Below are 13,100 nucleotides of genomic sequence, written 5' to 3'. Positions count from 1 at the left end.
ATTTTCAAATTGTTTCAATTGTTGTTTCAAATATTTTGTTGTTGTGGACAGTGCTCAACTATGGCAGCTAAACTGAGCTTCAGATATTTGGTTTTGAATTCAGATATTTAAACTCTTATTACTTAAATTTTAAATAACAATTAAAGGTCATATTATTAATATCAACTGGAATTAATACATTATAAAAATTATGTATTAGACTTTTAGGTCTGCGTAAATTAGCTACAAATCTGCTTGGTTTAAAAGTATTGTTAAATTCTCTAAGAACAATATATATTTTGTGGGCTACCAATGAGGATTTATTGAAAAATGCAAACAATTCATTCACTGAAATTTTTCTGTCTCAGGCAATTTAGGAAGATGGAGACTATGTTATACAAATATCTTCTCTATATATATTTCTGGTATATTTTTGGTTATCAAGAATTATTTTTGCATCTGCTTCCCTCAGTCATTGGATAAGATTTCTAGCACAACATTTAGGGTGTTTGGCCATCCTATCACCAGAGTAGGTCAGTTCAGGCACTCTCTCAACCATTGCCAGTAGTCTATGGTGGAGATATCTTTGTGGATTTCTGGGGACCTGTCTAGCACTTTGCTTCTTCCTATTCCCACGTAGTCTTCATTTATCATGGTCTCCTATTCCTTGTTCTCACTCTCTGTTCTTGATCAGCTGGGATCTCCTGCTCCCTTAAGCTCTCTTTCCCTCAAACTTTGCCAGTAGTCCAATTGGCGAGAAAGAGGAGGGATTGTCTGAGTGAGAATTGTTGAGACCAATATTGCAAAAAGCACAGGGACAAATAGCCAAACTAGGGGGAACACATGAACTCTGAACCAATAGCTGAGGAGCCCCCAACTGGATCAGGCCCTCTGGATAAGTGAGACAGTTGATTAGCTTGAACTGTTTGGGAGGCCCCCAGGCAGTGGGACCAGGACCTGTCCTCAGTGCATGAACTGGCTGTTTGAAACCTGGGGCTTATACAGGGACACTTGGCTCAGCCTGGGAGGAGGGGACTGGACATGCCTGGACTGAATCTGACAGGTTGAACTGAATCCCCAGGGGAGTCTTTGCCCTGGAGGAGATAGGAATATGGGGTGGGTTGGGGGGAAGGCGGGGTGTGGGGGTGGGTGGGAGGTGGGAGGGGTGAAGACGGGAATCCATGGCTGATATGTAAAATTAAATTAAATTATAAAATAATAAATATATAAAGTGTTTTATATTGTATACATTGAAAAAAGAATTATTTTAAGAATCTTACCAAGATTATGTATTTCTATAACTGTACATATCCTATAATCAACACTTGTCACTTTTTCTTCTAAATATACTTGGAAATATGAGATAGCCGTTTTTAATATCAGAAAGGATTTCCTGAAAAGTCAATTAATGATGGGTTTAATGGTTATCTTTTGTAACCTAGCCAGGTGCTAAGCCTCCTGTGTATTAACTAGATCTATAAAACATTTTAAAGAGGGAAGATATTGTAGCAGGAATTCTTAAAAGTTCTTAATAATAAAATCAAACCCGAGGCCAGTAATTGGGGTCAATGCTGGTAGATCAGAGAGACAGAACAAGCCACAGCTATCTCACCTCACCAGTTCCTCAGCTGGTCTTGTCTCCTCAGACTGGATGCCTCTGAGTCCTCATCCGGAATGGGTCTCAGCTGAATTACTGCTCAAAAGCCTGAATGCTTAACCAGCCAAAAGCTGAACCAGTCAAATGCTTCTAGTTTCTGGTCCTCACGCCTTATATATCTTTCTGCTTTCTACCACCACTCCCTGGGATTAAAGGCTGGCTTTCTGGGATTAAAGGCGTGTGTCACCATGCTTGGCTATTTCCAATGTGGCCTTGAACTCACAGAGATCCAGAGGGATTTCTATCTCTGGAATGCTAGGATTAAAGGTGTGAGTGCCATCATTTTCTAGCCTTTGTATCTAGTGGCTGTCTGTTCTCTGACCCCAGATAAATTTATTAGAGTACACAATATTTTGGGGAACACAATACCACCACAAGATATAATTATATATTTTAAGCAAGACATTAATCCAGTAATAATTTAAATGAATTCAGGATATGAACAATGGGGTGAAATAAGGCTGTCTGTATGACACCAGTGCATAGGACATTTTTTTATGTTTGCCAAATCCTCTGTTCCTTTCTTCTGATTATCTCTAGATTTGTTTCTTCTATCTTTTTTCATTTTCCTGGACTCCTCGTCTTACTCATTGCTTTGCCCTGTCTCACCTCTAGTACTGTGTTTTCTTACATACCTTTCTTCTACCTCAGCACATGCCACATGCCAGTTTAACTACCATTAGATTCATTTACCTTTGAGTAATTGTTTTCCTCCAAGAATCACCAATGGCACTCTAGCCTACAATGTCATGTCCCAAATCTGTCAGTATATTTTTAAAAATCCTTCAGAATTGAATCCTTCCCTATCTATGTACTGTCATTTCCAATTCATATTGTCCCTTCAATGAGCAATTGGTTTTTCACATCACCCATCCAATTTCTTCTCATCAGATCGTTCTTTTGTACATACATTATTCTTGATAACTTTCATTACTATGCCATGATTTGTGTTTTTAAGGTTCCTTTATTTCATCTTTTAAGTTTCGTATGGCCATCATGTCCCTTCTTAAAAATTCTCCCAACCCTTTCAGCCAGCATTGATCTCTTTTCTCCACATCATATATATATATATATATATATATATATATATTGCTTAAGTACTACAACTACAACCTCTCATTATATTATATTATATTATATTATATTATATTATATTATATTATATTATATTATATTATATATTATATCATATCATATTATATTATATTATTATATTATATTTTTTTCTCTTTTTACTTTGTTGTGCTAGTCTAGTGTTCATAGCCCTAGATTATAAATTGAGAGCAAAGACAAATATTTTACTTACATGTCTGTTAACACAAAACACCTGGCTTGGTAAACAAAAAGGGCTGACTTTTTAAAATCAGTCTCTAAAGAAGCTATCAGTTCAATCTTGCATTACTGAAGATTAGGGCAAAACATTGGGATGACTTAGACTCTTACAAGGATTATGCTACAGGGAATCTCTGCTGCAATTCATTGAGACTATTTAGTGCCACAAAACAAATATGTGAATTTTAATGTTTCTCTGATTTTATTTTTTCAATCTATATTTCTTGACACATATAAAGTTATGAAAATACATCCAAAATAAATACCCCATTTGTTTGAATGCATTGGAAAACATAGCTGTGGGGTTATCTTATTTTAAGTAAATCAATGATGCTTTTTATTTGCTGGAAAATGAATATTGTATGGCTAGAGTAACAACCCAAGTACGAATACTGTCTAATAAATGTTTACACACCATCAAGTCTACAAACATTAAATATCATACATGATAGAATCATCTTTACCCTATAATTTATCTCAATTTTTCCATTACTTTCTTTCATTTTCTCTTCTAGCTTTGCTCACAGACAAGCCTCCCAAGCCATTGTTCCCCATGGAAAATCAGCCAAGTGTTATAGATGTCCAGCTGGGTAAGTCTACTTCTGGGAATAATAATAGATCCTAAACTTGTTCTCTGTTAACAGATGGGGAAAATTGCATGAACCAGGAAAGGTTTATTGCCACTGTTATTACATGCAAATCAATTTGTGTTCTGCTCATTTATAACCCTGGCGTTCAGTACAATAGCAGTTTAAGAAAATGAGTTTGTATTGCATCAAGGAATGGTAATACTAATTTGTTACACTGGGTATTAAGGGTGCTATACAACAAAGCTTTTTAACTCTGTGATTGATAGACTCATGGTTGACTTGCATTGGTGACTGGTACAGAAAACTTTTCATACATCTGCCAGCCAAAATTTTTTATTTGGAGACCATTATCTTCTGAAGACTAAGCACTTCATAAAAGGGAGTGCTCAGTGGAGTCCTTAAAATGATTTGATATAATTATTTCCAACAATACAACCCAGTGTTATTTAAAATCCATTTTAAGGACAGGATCCTGAATATTTATGAATCACATGATGTCAGGAAAAGTAACATGTTGGATTGTGAGTACTATTATCTTTTCTCAGTATCAAACAAGAACATAAAATGTTGAGCTTGTGTGTATGTTTGTGTGTGTGTGCATGTATACTCTTCCTCCAATCCACATGATTTCAAGAACTGTAAGAATAAAACCCAGAGGCAAGCCTACTTTGGTTTGCTCCCAATGTGTGGCCTTTAATCTATACTATGTTACTTAATATTTGTGAGATTTTGTCTATCTTCAGATTGATCTTAGCGTTCTGAAGTTTTTCAATTAAAAACAAAAACGTGAAATATCTGAATAACTTTAGAAAATATATAATCGTTTGCAATGTGTGACCATGGTGGTACCTAACAATTATACAGCCAATATTTCACTTGCTTGGGAAATTGTTGACTCTCATTTTGACTTTTCCAACCAAACTTGGATTGGTAGAATTTTATTCTAGTTTGAAAAGACAAGAAAGAAAATTATGTCCCTAATATCTTGTTCACTATTCTAAACTGTAGCTTTTAAATGCTGCCTAAAAACATGAGTACCCAAGTTAAGTCTGTTTAAACCAAACGATAAGTTATAATAAACATGTTGGACTATGGAAGTGGGAGCTGATTTTGTAAATGTTGATATATCTGACTATGGTTCTTCCAACTTTCCCATATTATTTTTGAAATCATTACATTTTGTTAAAGGAAGTGAAAAAATATAGATTTGTTGATATCCTTCTACCCAATTAGTTTCACTTACACTACTAAGATACAAATATGCCAGCGGTGTTCTGTGGTTTCCCAGGGGTTGTATAAAGACATTCATTATCTTTTATTATTAGTTTACATTGGGGCTTCTAGTGGAGAGATTATTTTTATAAGAAAACTTATGTACTAAACAGAGAAAACAAAATTTGCAGAACTATTCCAAATAGAACTGGAGTAAATTTTGTGGGCAGAGCTTTCGTTCTCTTCTGCTATTATGTACACTCAATAGAAAAGTTTAAGGATTACTGTTCAGAACAAGGAAATGGGTTCTTTTAAGGGATATATCCTACTCAATTTTATGAAGTATAGCATCATTTGGGTTGTTTTTAACATCTGCAATATATTTGCTTTGCATGAACAAGTATTGCAACATATACAGCACATGCCACGAATACTACCACCCTATAAAATTATTACACTAAACTGATTTCCCTTAGATATCAAGCCAAACTTTTTATTCTGAAAATAACTTTTTTTGACAGAAAGATGGATAACTACCCATTTTCATCTCAAAAAGGCTATTTCTACAAGATGTTGAAGTAACTATATCATTTAGTGAAAGTAAAACAAAATCAGTCACTAGATCTTCTTCATCTAAACAAGTACAGTGTTAGATAATTTGAAGTGGTTTTATTTATCTAGCACCATTTCTCCAAATGAGAAATCATTTTGTAAGTTGCTCATATTCCTCAGTAGTAAAGACATTATTACAAGTACTATAAATATCAGCTCCTGTGTCTTAGTGGGATATATGCAGTCATGATAAACACTTGAAAACAATCTCATTATAGGAAAAAAAGAAATAGAGAAAGATTATGGTTTATTGGATGTCTCAGTTTATGTCGAGGAAATTTAAAAATTTAATATAGTGTGATAGTATTGGTGGGATACTTTGGTATATGTTGGAATACTAGTTCTTACAAAGCATGTTGAATTTCAAAATTCAGTGTCAAAGATCAATAATTCAGTAATAATAAAAATCTCTAGAGGATTATTTTCCACCAGATTCTAAAATTGATCAAGTGTATTTACTGAGCTTCAGACAACCTCAAACTAGAACAAAAATTTTATAAGTTTCCAAAGAATACAATAACCCAATCCAAATAACCAAGTATCTTATTAAAGGTGGGTCTGATACATGCACTCTCTTAAAATTCAAGGCAATGCATGCTGTAATAAAGATAAACATATGTGTTTCTACTACTCTACCATATGATTGTGGCTTTTGTTACTCCCCCAAGTCTTGGTTGATCTCAGGGATAAGCTGAACTAATAGCATATGACATAAACAGTGTTTTGAGATTCTAGAGGCTAGCTTGGGAAAAACTTACAACTTTTCTCCCAGTTTTTGATCAGCTATAAAACCACTATACTACATGAAATTCACTCAAATCACATGGGTACAACATTAATCATGTGGGGAGAAAAAGCCCATTGAGTACCAAGGTATCAGATGTGTAAATGAAGAAACCATCTTGGAAATGAATCATCCAGCTCAGCTGTTCTAGCATATGCTTTGTTGACAGAGACTAACTACACATTGACATCTGACACAAAACTCATCAAGAAACTCAAATCATTGACAGTGGCCACTAAAATCATGATACTTTGTTAGACAATGTTACACTATTATTAAAAAACAAAAATTAGGTTGTCTAGAGCATTTTCAATCCATTTCATCCCCCTGGAAAAACACTCACATTCTCATTATGTGAAAAGGAAATTTTATGGAAAATATTGAGCATGAATTTCCAGGTAGCTTTAAAACATGTGTCCTAGAATAATTATAAGGAGTTTGAGGGTTACAGTCTGTTTTTAGTTTTGACGGTTCCTAAAGGTAGTCCAATAAGCAACATTTTTTTTCAGTAAAAATAAATACTTTCAGTATATAGATTTGGCATCAGTACAGATATTTTGTTGTGTCTCTAGAGGAAAATAAAAATCCCAACTTCCTTTCTGTTATAGTGTAATCCATTAGTCATCCATGAGGTTCTAGAAATTTACATACATTTTTGCTGACATAGCGATGACAGTTCGGTTGTTGCTAAATTGTGTTCACATTATAATGCTGAGAGAAGATTAATCTTAACTGAATAACCATCCACTGTGAGATGATAAACACATTCTTAACAAAGTAGTCAGAAAACTACTGCTCCTGCATAACAAGCTTATGCAGCTGAAGCTGCCCAGGGTAATGCACAAAATATATAAAAAAAAAAAAAAAAGAATGTACACCAAGGATGTTTAAATCCAATACTCTTTTCTGTTTATTTTCTTTCTCTGAACGTAAATTCAGGTTTATATTTAAGAAATAATCCTTTATTATACCAATGTTAATGATTTTTTTCAACAGATTAAAAGGAAAGCATTTAATATTTTCTCAAGAACTATTAACATTGCATTACAATTTATATTGCTGTTTTTAATAACAAAATATTAAAATATCATAGGGGTGTATACACTACTTGAAATGTATGGATGGTAGATAAAGACTTCCTTACATGCTATTTTTATTATAGAACACAAATGCATACTTTATATGCTGTAAAAAATTTGAAAGGATATAAACAAATGTAACTCAAAAGGTTGCAATCACCTACCTAATTTTGGTTAAAGGTGAATTTGAAAATGCACCCTCATGGATGGGGATATTTTTTCTTGGAAGCTTTCTAACACCAAATGCTATCCATAGAGAATTATGTAGAAAGTAGACAAAGACAAGTTTTCTTTGTGTTTATATGTTAAAGATTAAAAAAAAAAAAGAACTGAGGGCCTAAGACATACGTGAAAACTTTGGATCAGAAAAGTAAAAGCAAATTAAATTACAGATGTTTCAATCAAACACCTAATAATTCTTTATATGAATCTGATCTGGGATGAAAGATTATTTTTCTGTGTTTTCTAGTCTCATCTAAATTTATTTGGTTTTTACAGTCTGTTTCAATTTGTATTTTATGACCATGTTATGTACTACTGGATCAAACTGTCTCTGTGTATATAATGAGTGTTAATCTTCATCAGAAATTAATTACCCTACCCAGGCATGGTGGCACATGCCTTTAAACCCAGCACTTGTGAGGCAGAAACAGGTGGATTTCTTTGAGTTCAAGGCCAGCCTGGTCTACAGACCAAGTTCCAGGAGAAACTCTGTCTCAAAAATAACATGAAACAAAAACAAAAAAAAAATAAATCAATTTCCCCATCATATCAGTTTCTACTGAAAATTTTATTAGATCTCCTAAGAGACCATTGGAAAAGATTCTACAAAAGCAGAGAGGAGAACTTAAAACTTAACACAATACAGGAGTACATGGCAAAAGCTCTAAAAATCACTAATTGAGCTTCAAATTATGAAACTGTTTGACAAAAATTAATATTTTGAGGCAATTTTATTATCTAAGTACATTTATTGTATCCTTACTAAGTGTCAAACATTGTGTTAAGTTCTAGAGATACAGAATTGAATGAAATGAGGTTTTGGTATTAAGAGGTTCTGTCTTAGTTAGGTTTTCTATTGCTATAAAGAGACTCCATGACCACAGCAACTCTTACAAAGGAAAACGTTTAATTGAAGTGAGTCACTTACAGTTTCAGAGGTTCAGTCCATTATTATCATGTCAGGGAACGTGGCGTCATGCAGGCCAACATAATGCTGGCTACATCATGATCAGAATGCAACAAGAGGTGAACTGAACTGCTGGACATGGCTTGGGCACATATGAGACCTCAAAGCCCACCCCCACAAGTGACATTCATCCTCCAAGACCATACCTACTCCAACAAAGCCACACCTCCTAATAGTGTTTATTATGAGTTTATGGAGGGGCAATTACATTCAAACTTCCACAGTAGGGAAGTCAGGTGGATAAGCAAAATTTCAAAGTAATGTGAGAACACCTAAAACTGAAATAGGAAATAGGAGAGTGACTGTTATTATGGCAGACTCTCACATATTAAAAATGTTCACTCAATACCCTTACATAGATCTGTAATCTCAACTCAAACATTAGATTCATTAGAAATAATTAAAAGTTATCAAAGGTACAATCTTTTAAAACTACAGCCAGTCCACTATTTACTTCAATATGGCAAATATTAAAAATGGGCTGATAGCAATTGGATAGGTGGCTCAATGTGTAAAGTGTTTACCACACAATTATGATGAATTGAATTCTGATCCCTAGCATCCACATAAACACCATGTGTGATAGTACATACTTGTAACCCTAGTGCTGGCTTGGGGAATTAGGGACATATACAGTCATATATTCTGAAGTTCAGTGGCTAGTCGTTCTAGCCCAACCTGCAAGATCTAGGTTTAGTGAAAGATAGTCTTAAAAAGTAAGGTGGGGGGTGATAAAGAAAGATACCTGAAGCTGAACTTTGGCTAACTACACATGCATGCATAAGTGAGTTCACCCACACTAAGTGCATCTATACACACACACATGCACAGACACACAATATCCCAAGGGAGGAAAATCTATTTATTACACATGGGGCAGTTTAGCTTATCAAAATTATTCAACTCTGTAAAGTTCACAGAGAATAAGCAAACCAAGGGAGATCAACTCATTATTCTAAAACCATGAAACCAGAATTATTGATATGAAAAGAAATACATGATTATTTCATTAAACTATGTTAGCATTTTATATTTGCATGATGTTTGTTATGATGAGAACAAAAATATGAATTATAATGATCATGATGGTGATAATGATGATGATGATTACTTCAATGCTGATGATGAAGGTAGAGCCTTGCACATGTTTGACAATTTTTTTAACCACTGAGCTATATCCCCACCCCTGCGTTTTTGAGATAGATTCTCACTATCTAAATCAAGGTGACTCTGAACTCTAAGTAGTCCAAATTGGGCCTGAAATAATGATCTTCCTCCCTCTGCACAAGATATCTGTAAAGCACTCCTGACATGTCTGAGTCATGTGTTGAAAAAAATCTATTTATAAGGGAGCAAAAAAATTTCCAGTGCTTACTTCATGCCTATATTTATAAAGTATAAAGGATACTTAGGGGAATTATCTAAATGATGCAAAGATAGATAACTTCTACCTCAACTGCAAGGACACTTAAGGGTAGTTCATATGTGAATGTGCTAGACACTTCCTTCAGATTTCTAGACATATAGCTAAAGTATAAGATAAGTCCATATAAAGTCATTTGTACTTATATAAAATTGTATACACTATTCAAGTTTTAAGGGAGTATCTATGTATTTTTCCCTAGTTCATGGTATAGAATTACATATAGTGAAAAATTGTTCCTCTATTTTTTTTTCATTCTCAGACATTGAAAAGCATCCATTAGCCACTGAATGCCATGGATTAAAAGACAGAACTACTAAAATATACTACAGAATTGATACTATTGCTGTCAATATTGACAGAATAGACTTTGGGGGGATAATGTCTGTCCTCATAGGACACATATTCATTTAAAAAACATTCCAATAGCCGGGCAGTAGTGGCACACACCTTTAATCCCAGCACTCAGGAGGCAGAGCCAGACAGTTCTCTGTGAGTTCTGGTCTACAGAGCGAGATGCAAGACAGGCACCAAAACTACACAAAGAAACCCTGTCTCGAAACAACTAAACAAACAAAAAATCCAATAGTAGAAATTTCTTGGTTTTTAACTTACTTTTGCCTCTAGCTTATTCTTCCTATATAAATGATTTTTAATAATAGGTTATAGAGCTTTCTGGTCATTTGACTATACACTCTTATAGATACCTTTGCTATACTGTCTTGTACTTCATGGTCAGTTTTTTGGTTATGTCTACAGCTTCCAGATTAGTTTACCACTTGGATAGGAATTTGAGCTTTGTTTTCAAAGGTGGAAAGCCAAAATACCATTCATTCAATGATTTTTGCCTTCTTACTAAATCAAACCATAGTGGATACTCACATAATTTCTACAAGGATGGTTGCTTCCCTTTTTGTCAAAAATCTATTGAAAAAAAAGAGAGAACAAATTTGTGCTGTTGGTATGATAGAACTGATTAAAAAAACATACTTAACATTAATAGGCACAATGGGTAAATTGTAAATTGCCAATTTGGCATTATTACTTACAAATTATTTTATAGCTTGGAAAAGTTTGTAATTACTCACAGCCCATTTTCATCACATAAACAATGAGCTACAGACATTTCTCCAAAAAAGTATGCAAACAGCTAATAAATACATTAAAACTTATGTAATATAATTAACAATTAACAAAGCATAAACCAAAACTACATCAGTACACACTTGGGTGATATTTGTCACCAAATATGCTTTCATATAGTTTATAAATATAGTACTAAACTGGGAGTAAGACATTTAAATTTTGCATATTGTAGCCGGAATACATTTAAATTTTGCATATTGTAACCGGAATGTTTCTCAGTCCTGCCTGGCCCTGCAGTCCTGCAGACACTTATAAAATAATCTCTCAGAGGCTTATATTAATTACAAACTGTGTGGCCTATGGTTTCAGCTTCTGGCTAGCTAGCTCTTTCATCTTAAATTAACCCATTCCTACTAATCTAAATGCTGCCATGTGGCCATGGCATTACGTGTCTGCTGGCATCTTCTTGTTCCTTTGGCAGTGACTGATGTTTCTCCCAATTCTGCACTTCTTCCCTCTGAATCTCTGCTTGGATTTCCCACCTGGCTGTAAGCTTCCTTGCCATAGGCCAATCCAGCTTTATTTATTAGCCAGTGGGAGCCACACATATTCACAGCATGCAGAAAGACATCCCGCAGCAGCATATGATTATGAGACACTTCATTTCCATTAATGGAAGAGCTCTGGCCCACTGAGGGCCTATATCAGACGTGGTGATATATTGTGCACCCCAATAAAACTTATCTGGGGATCAGAGAACAGAGCCAGCCACTAGATGAACCATAGAAGACAGACAGTGATGACACACCCTTAATCCTATCACTCGGGAGACAGAGATCTGTCTGGGTCTCTGTGAGTTCAAAGACACACTGGGAACAGGGCCAGGCAGTGGTAGCACATACTTTTAATTCAAATACTTGAGATCTCATGCCTTTGCTTGAGAAGCACACACACACCTTTAATCCCAGGAAGTAAGATGGCAGGACAGCTTTCACCCCAATATCTGGCTCTGTTTTTTTTATTTTTAATTTAATAAGACATTTAAAGATTTGTGTTACAATCAGACTGTTTAATTTTTTTTTCATTAGTTGCAGATGTGCTTATAGTATACCCCTTGCTATAATGGTAATTTTCCATTTATAGCTAAGATGTTTAATTGCATTTAACTTGTTGAGATGTCAACCGTAGTGTATATTGAGGCTTACTTTGATAATGAGTTAGTACCTGACAAAAAGGGTGAGGATGGTTTGGGATGGGGTTATAGACCAGAGAAGGAATTGTTTTTTCAAAGCCCAGTTTGAAAAGCTGCTTTTATCAATTGTGGGAAAATAAAAGTACTCAAGGAGGGAAGAGACTCGTGCTAAATAAGAGAATCAAAGAAGGGGAAGGGTGAATTTTAATAACACTTCATATTTACACAGTAGGTTTCTCCAAGGAACACAAAGACTTTTCAGACACCATTTAATTAATTTCATTAATAGTTTGGTAAAGTAGGATGAGTACAAGATAACATTAACCATTGACATGTACAATGATTAAAGTCTTTTATAATACCCACAGGCAGTTTAGCTGAACATACACAAGAGGGATCAGCTGCATCACTAGCAAATCACTGATTATTAGCCTTATCCTTTTAAGTTAGCTCATGTTTATTATTACCCTTCCTTTATAAGTGTTTGGATATATAACAAAATTATTTACTCAATTCTCACTGTGTCTATTTCCTTTTTCAATCAAGTAGTTTGTTAACCTAAAAACACCTGTTCTCATAAGTGTTTATTTTGTTTATTAAAAAAAAAAAACCTCACTTGTAAACTTTCCACACTGGATCTCAATGAATCTTTTTTTTGTTCCCTGTGTTTAGTCCTGAGATTTCAGCTTTTACAACCTTCTGACATATAAAGAACTCTTGAAGAGGAAGGTAAATGACTGCAAGTGAGGCGCTAATAACAGTAGAAAAAAGTTATAGTTTGCAGAACAGGAGATCCAGTTTCCCTGTAATGTACAAAATTAGCTGAGTTAGAGTTAACTTGTGTTTGTCAAGAGAAAGACCATGGTTACATTTTTCCACGAAGCTCTAGTCTCTGTTTACCACTCTGTTTGCCTTTCATTGTGTCGGGATATGCCAAAAAATAATTCCATTAGTCATTGTCCAGC

The 13,100-nt window shown here is 34.5% G+C and overlaps 1 protein-coding gene across 3 annotated transcripts in view; it reads left to right on the top strand.

Moving 5' to 3' along the window:
* Positions 1-13,100, top strand: part of Il1rapl2 (interleukin 1 receptor accessory protein like 2) — a 1,196,146-nt gene that overhangs the window by 885,118 nt on the left and 297,928 nt on the right. For all 3 annotated transcript variants that reach the window (XM_042268818.2, XM_076562815.1, XM_076562816.1), the window contains one exon: positions 3,484-3,558. In XM_042268818.2, coding sequence (XP_042124752.1) covers positions 3,484-3,558 — 75 coding nt within the window. The remainder of the gene's footprint in view (positions 1-3,483; positions 3,559-13,100) is intronic.

Source organism: Peromyscus maniculatus, chromosome X (genome assembly GCF_049852395.1).
Source record: "Peromyscus maniculatus bairdii isolate BWxNUB_F1_BW_parent chromosome X, HU_Pman_BW_mat_3.1, whole genome shotgun sequence".
NCBI classification, from domain to species: Eukaryota; Metazoa; Chordata; class Mammalia; order Rodentia; family Cricetidae; genus Peromyscus; species Peromyscus maniculatus.
This window is presented reverse-complemented; position numbering and strand designations above follow the sequence as displayed.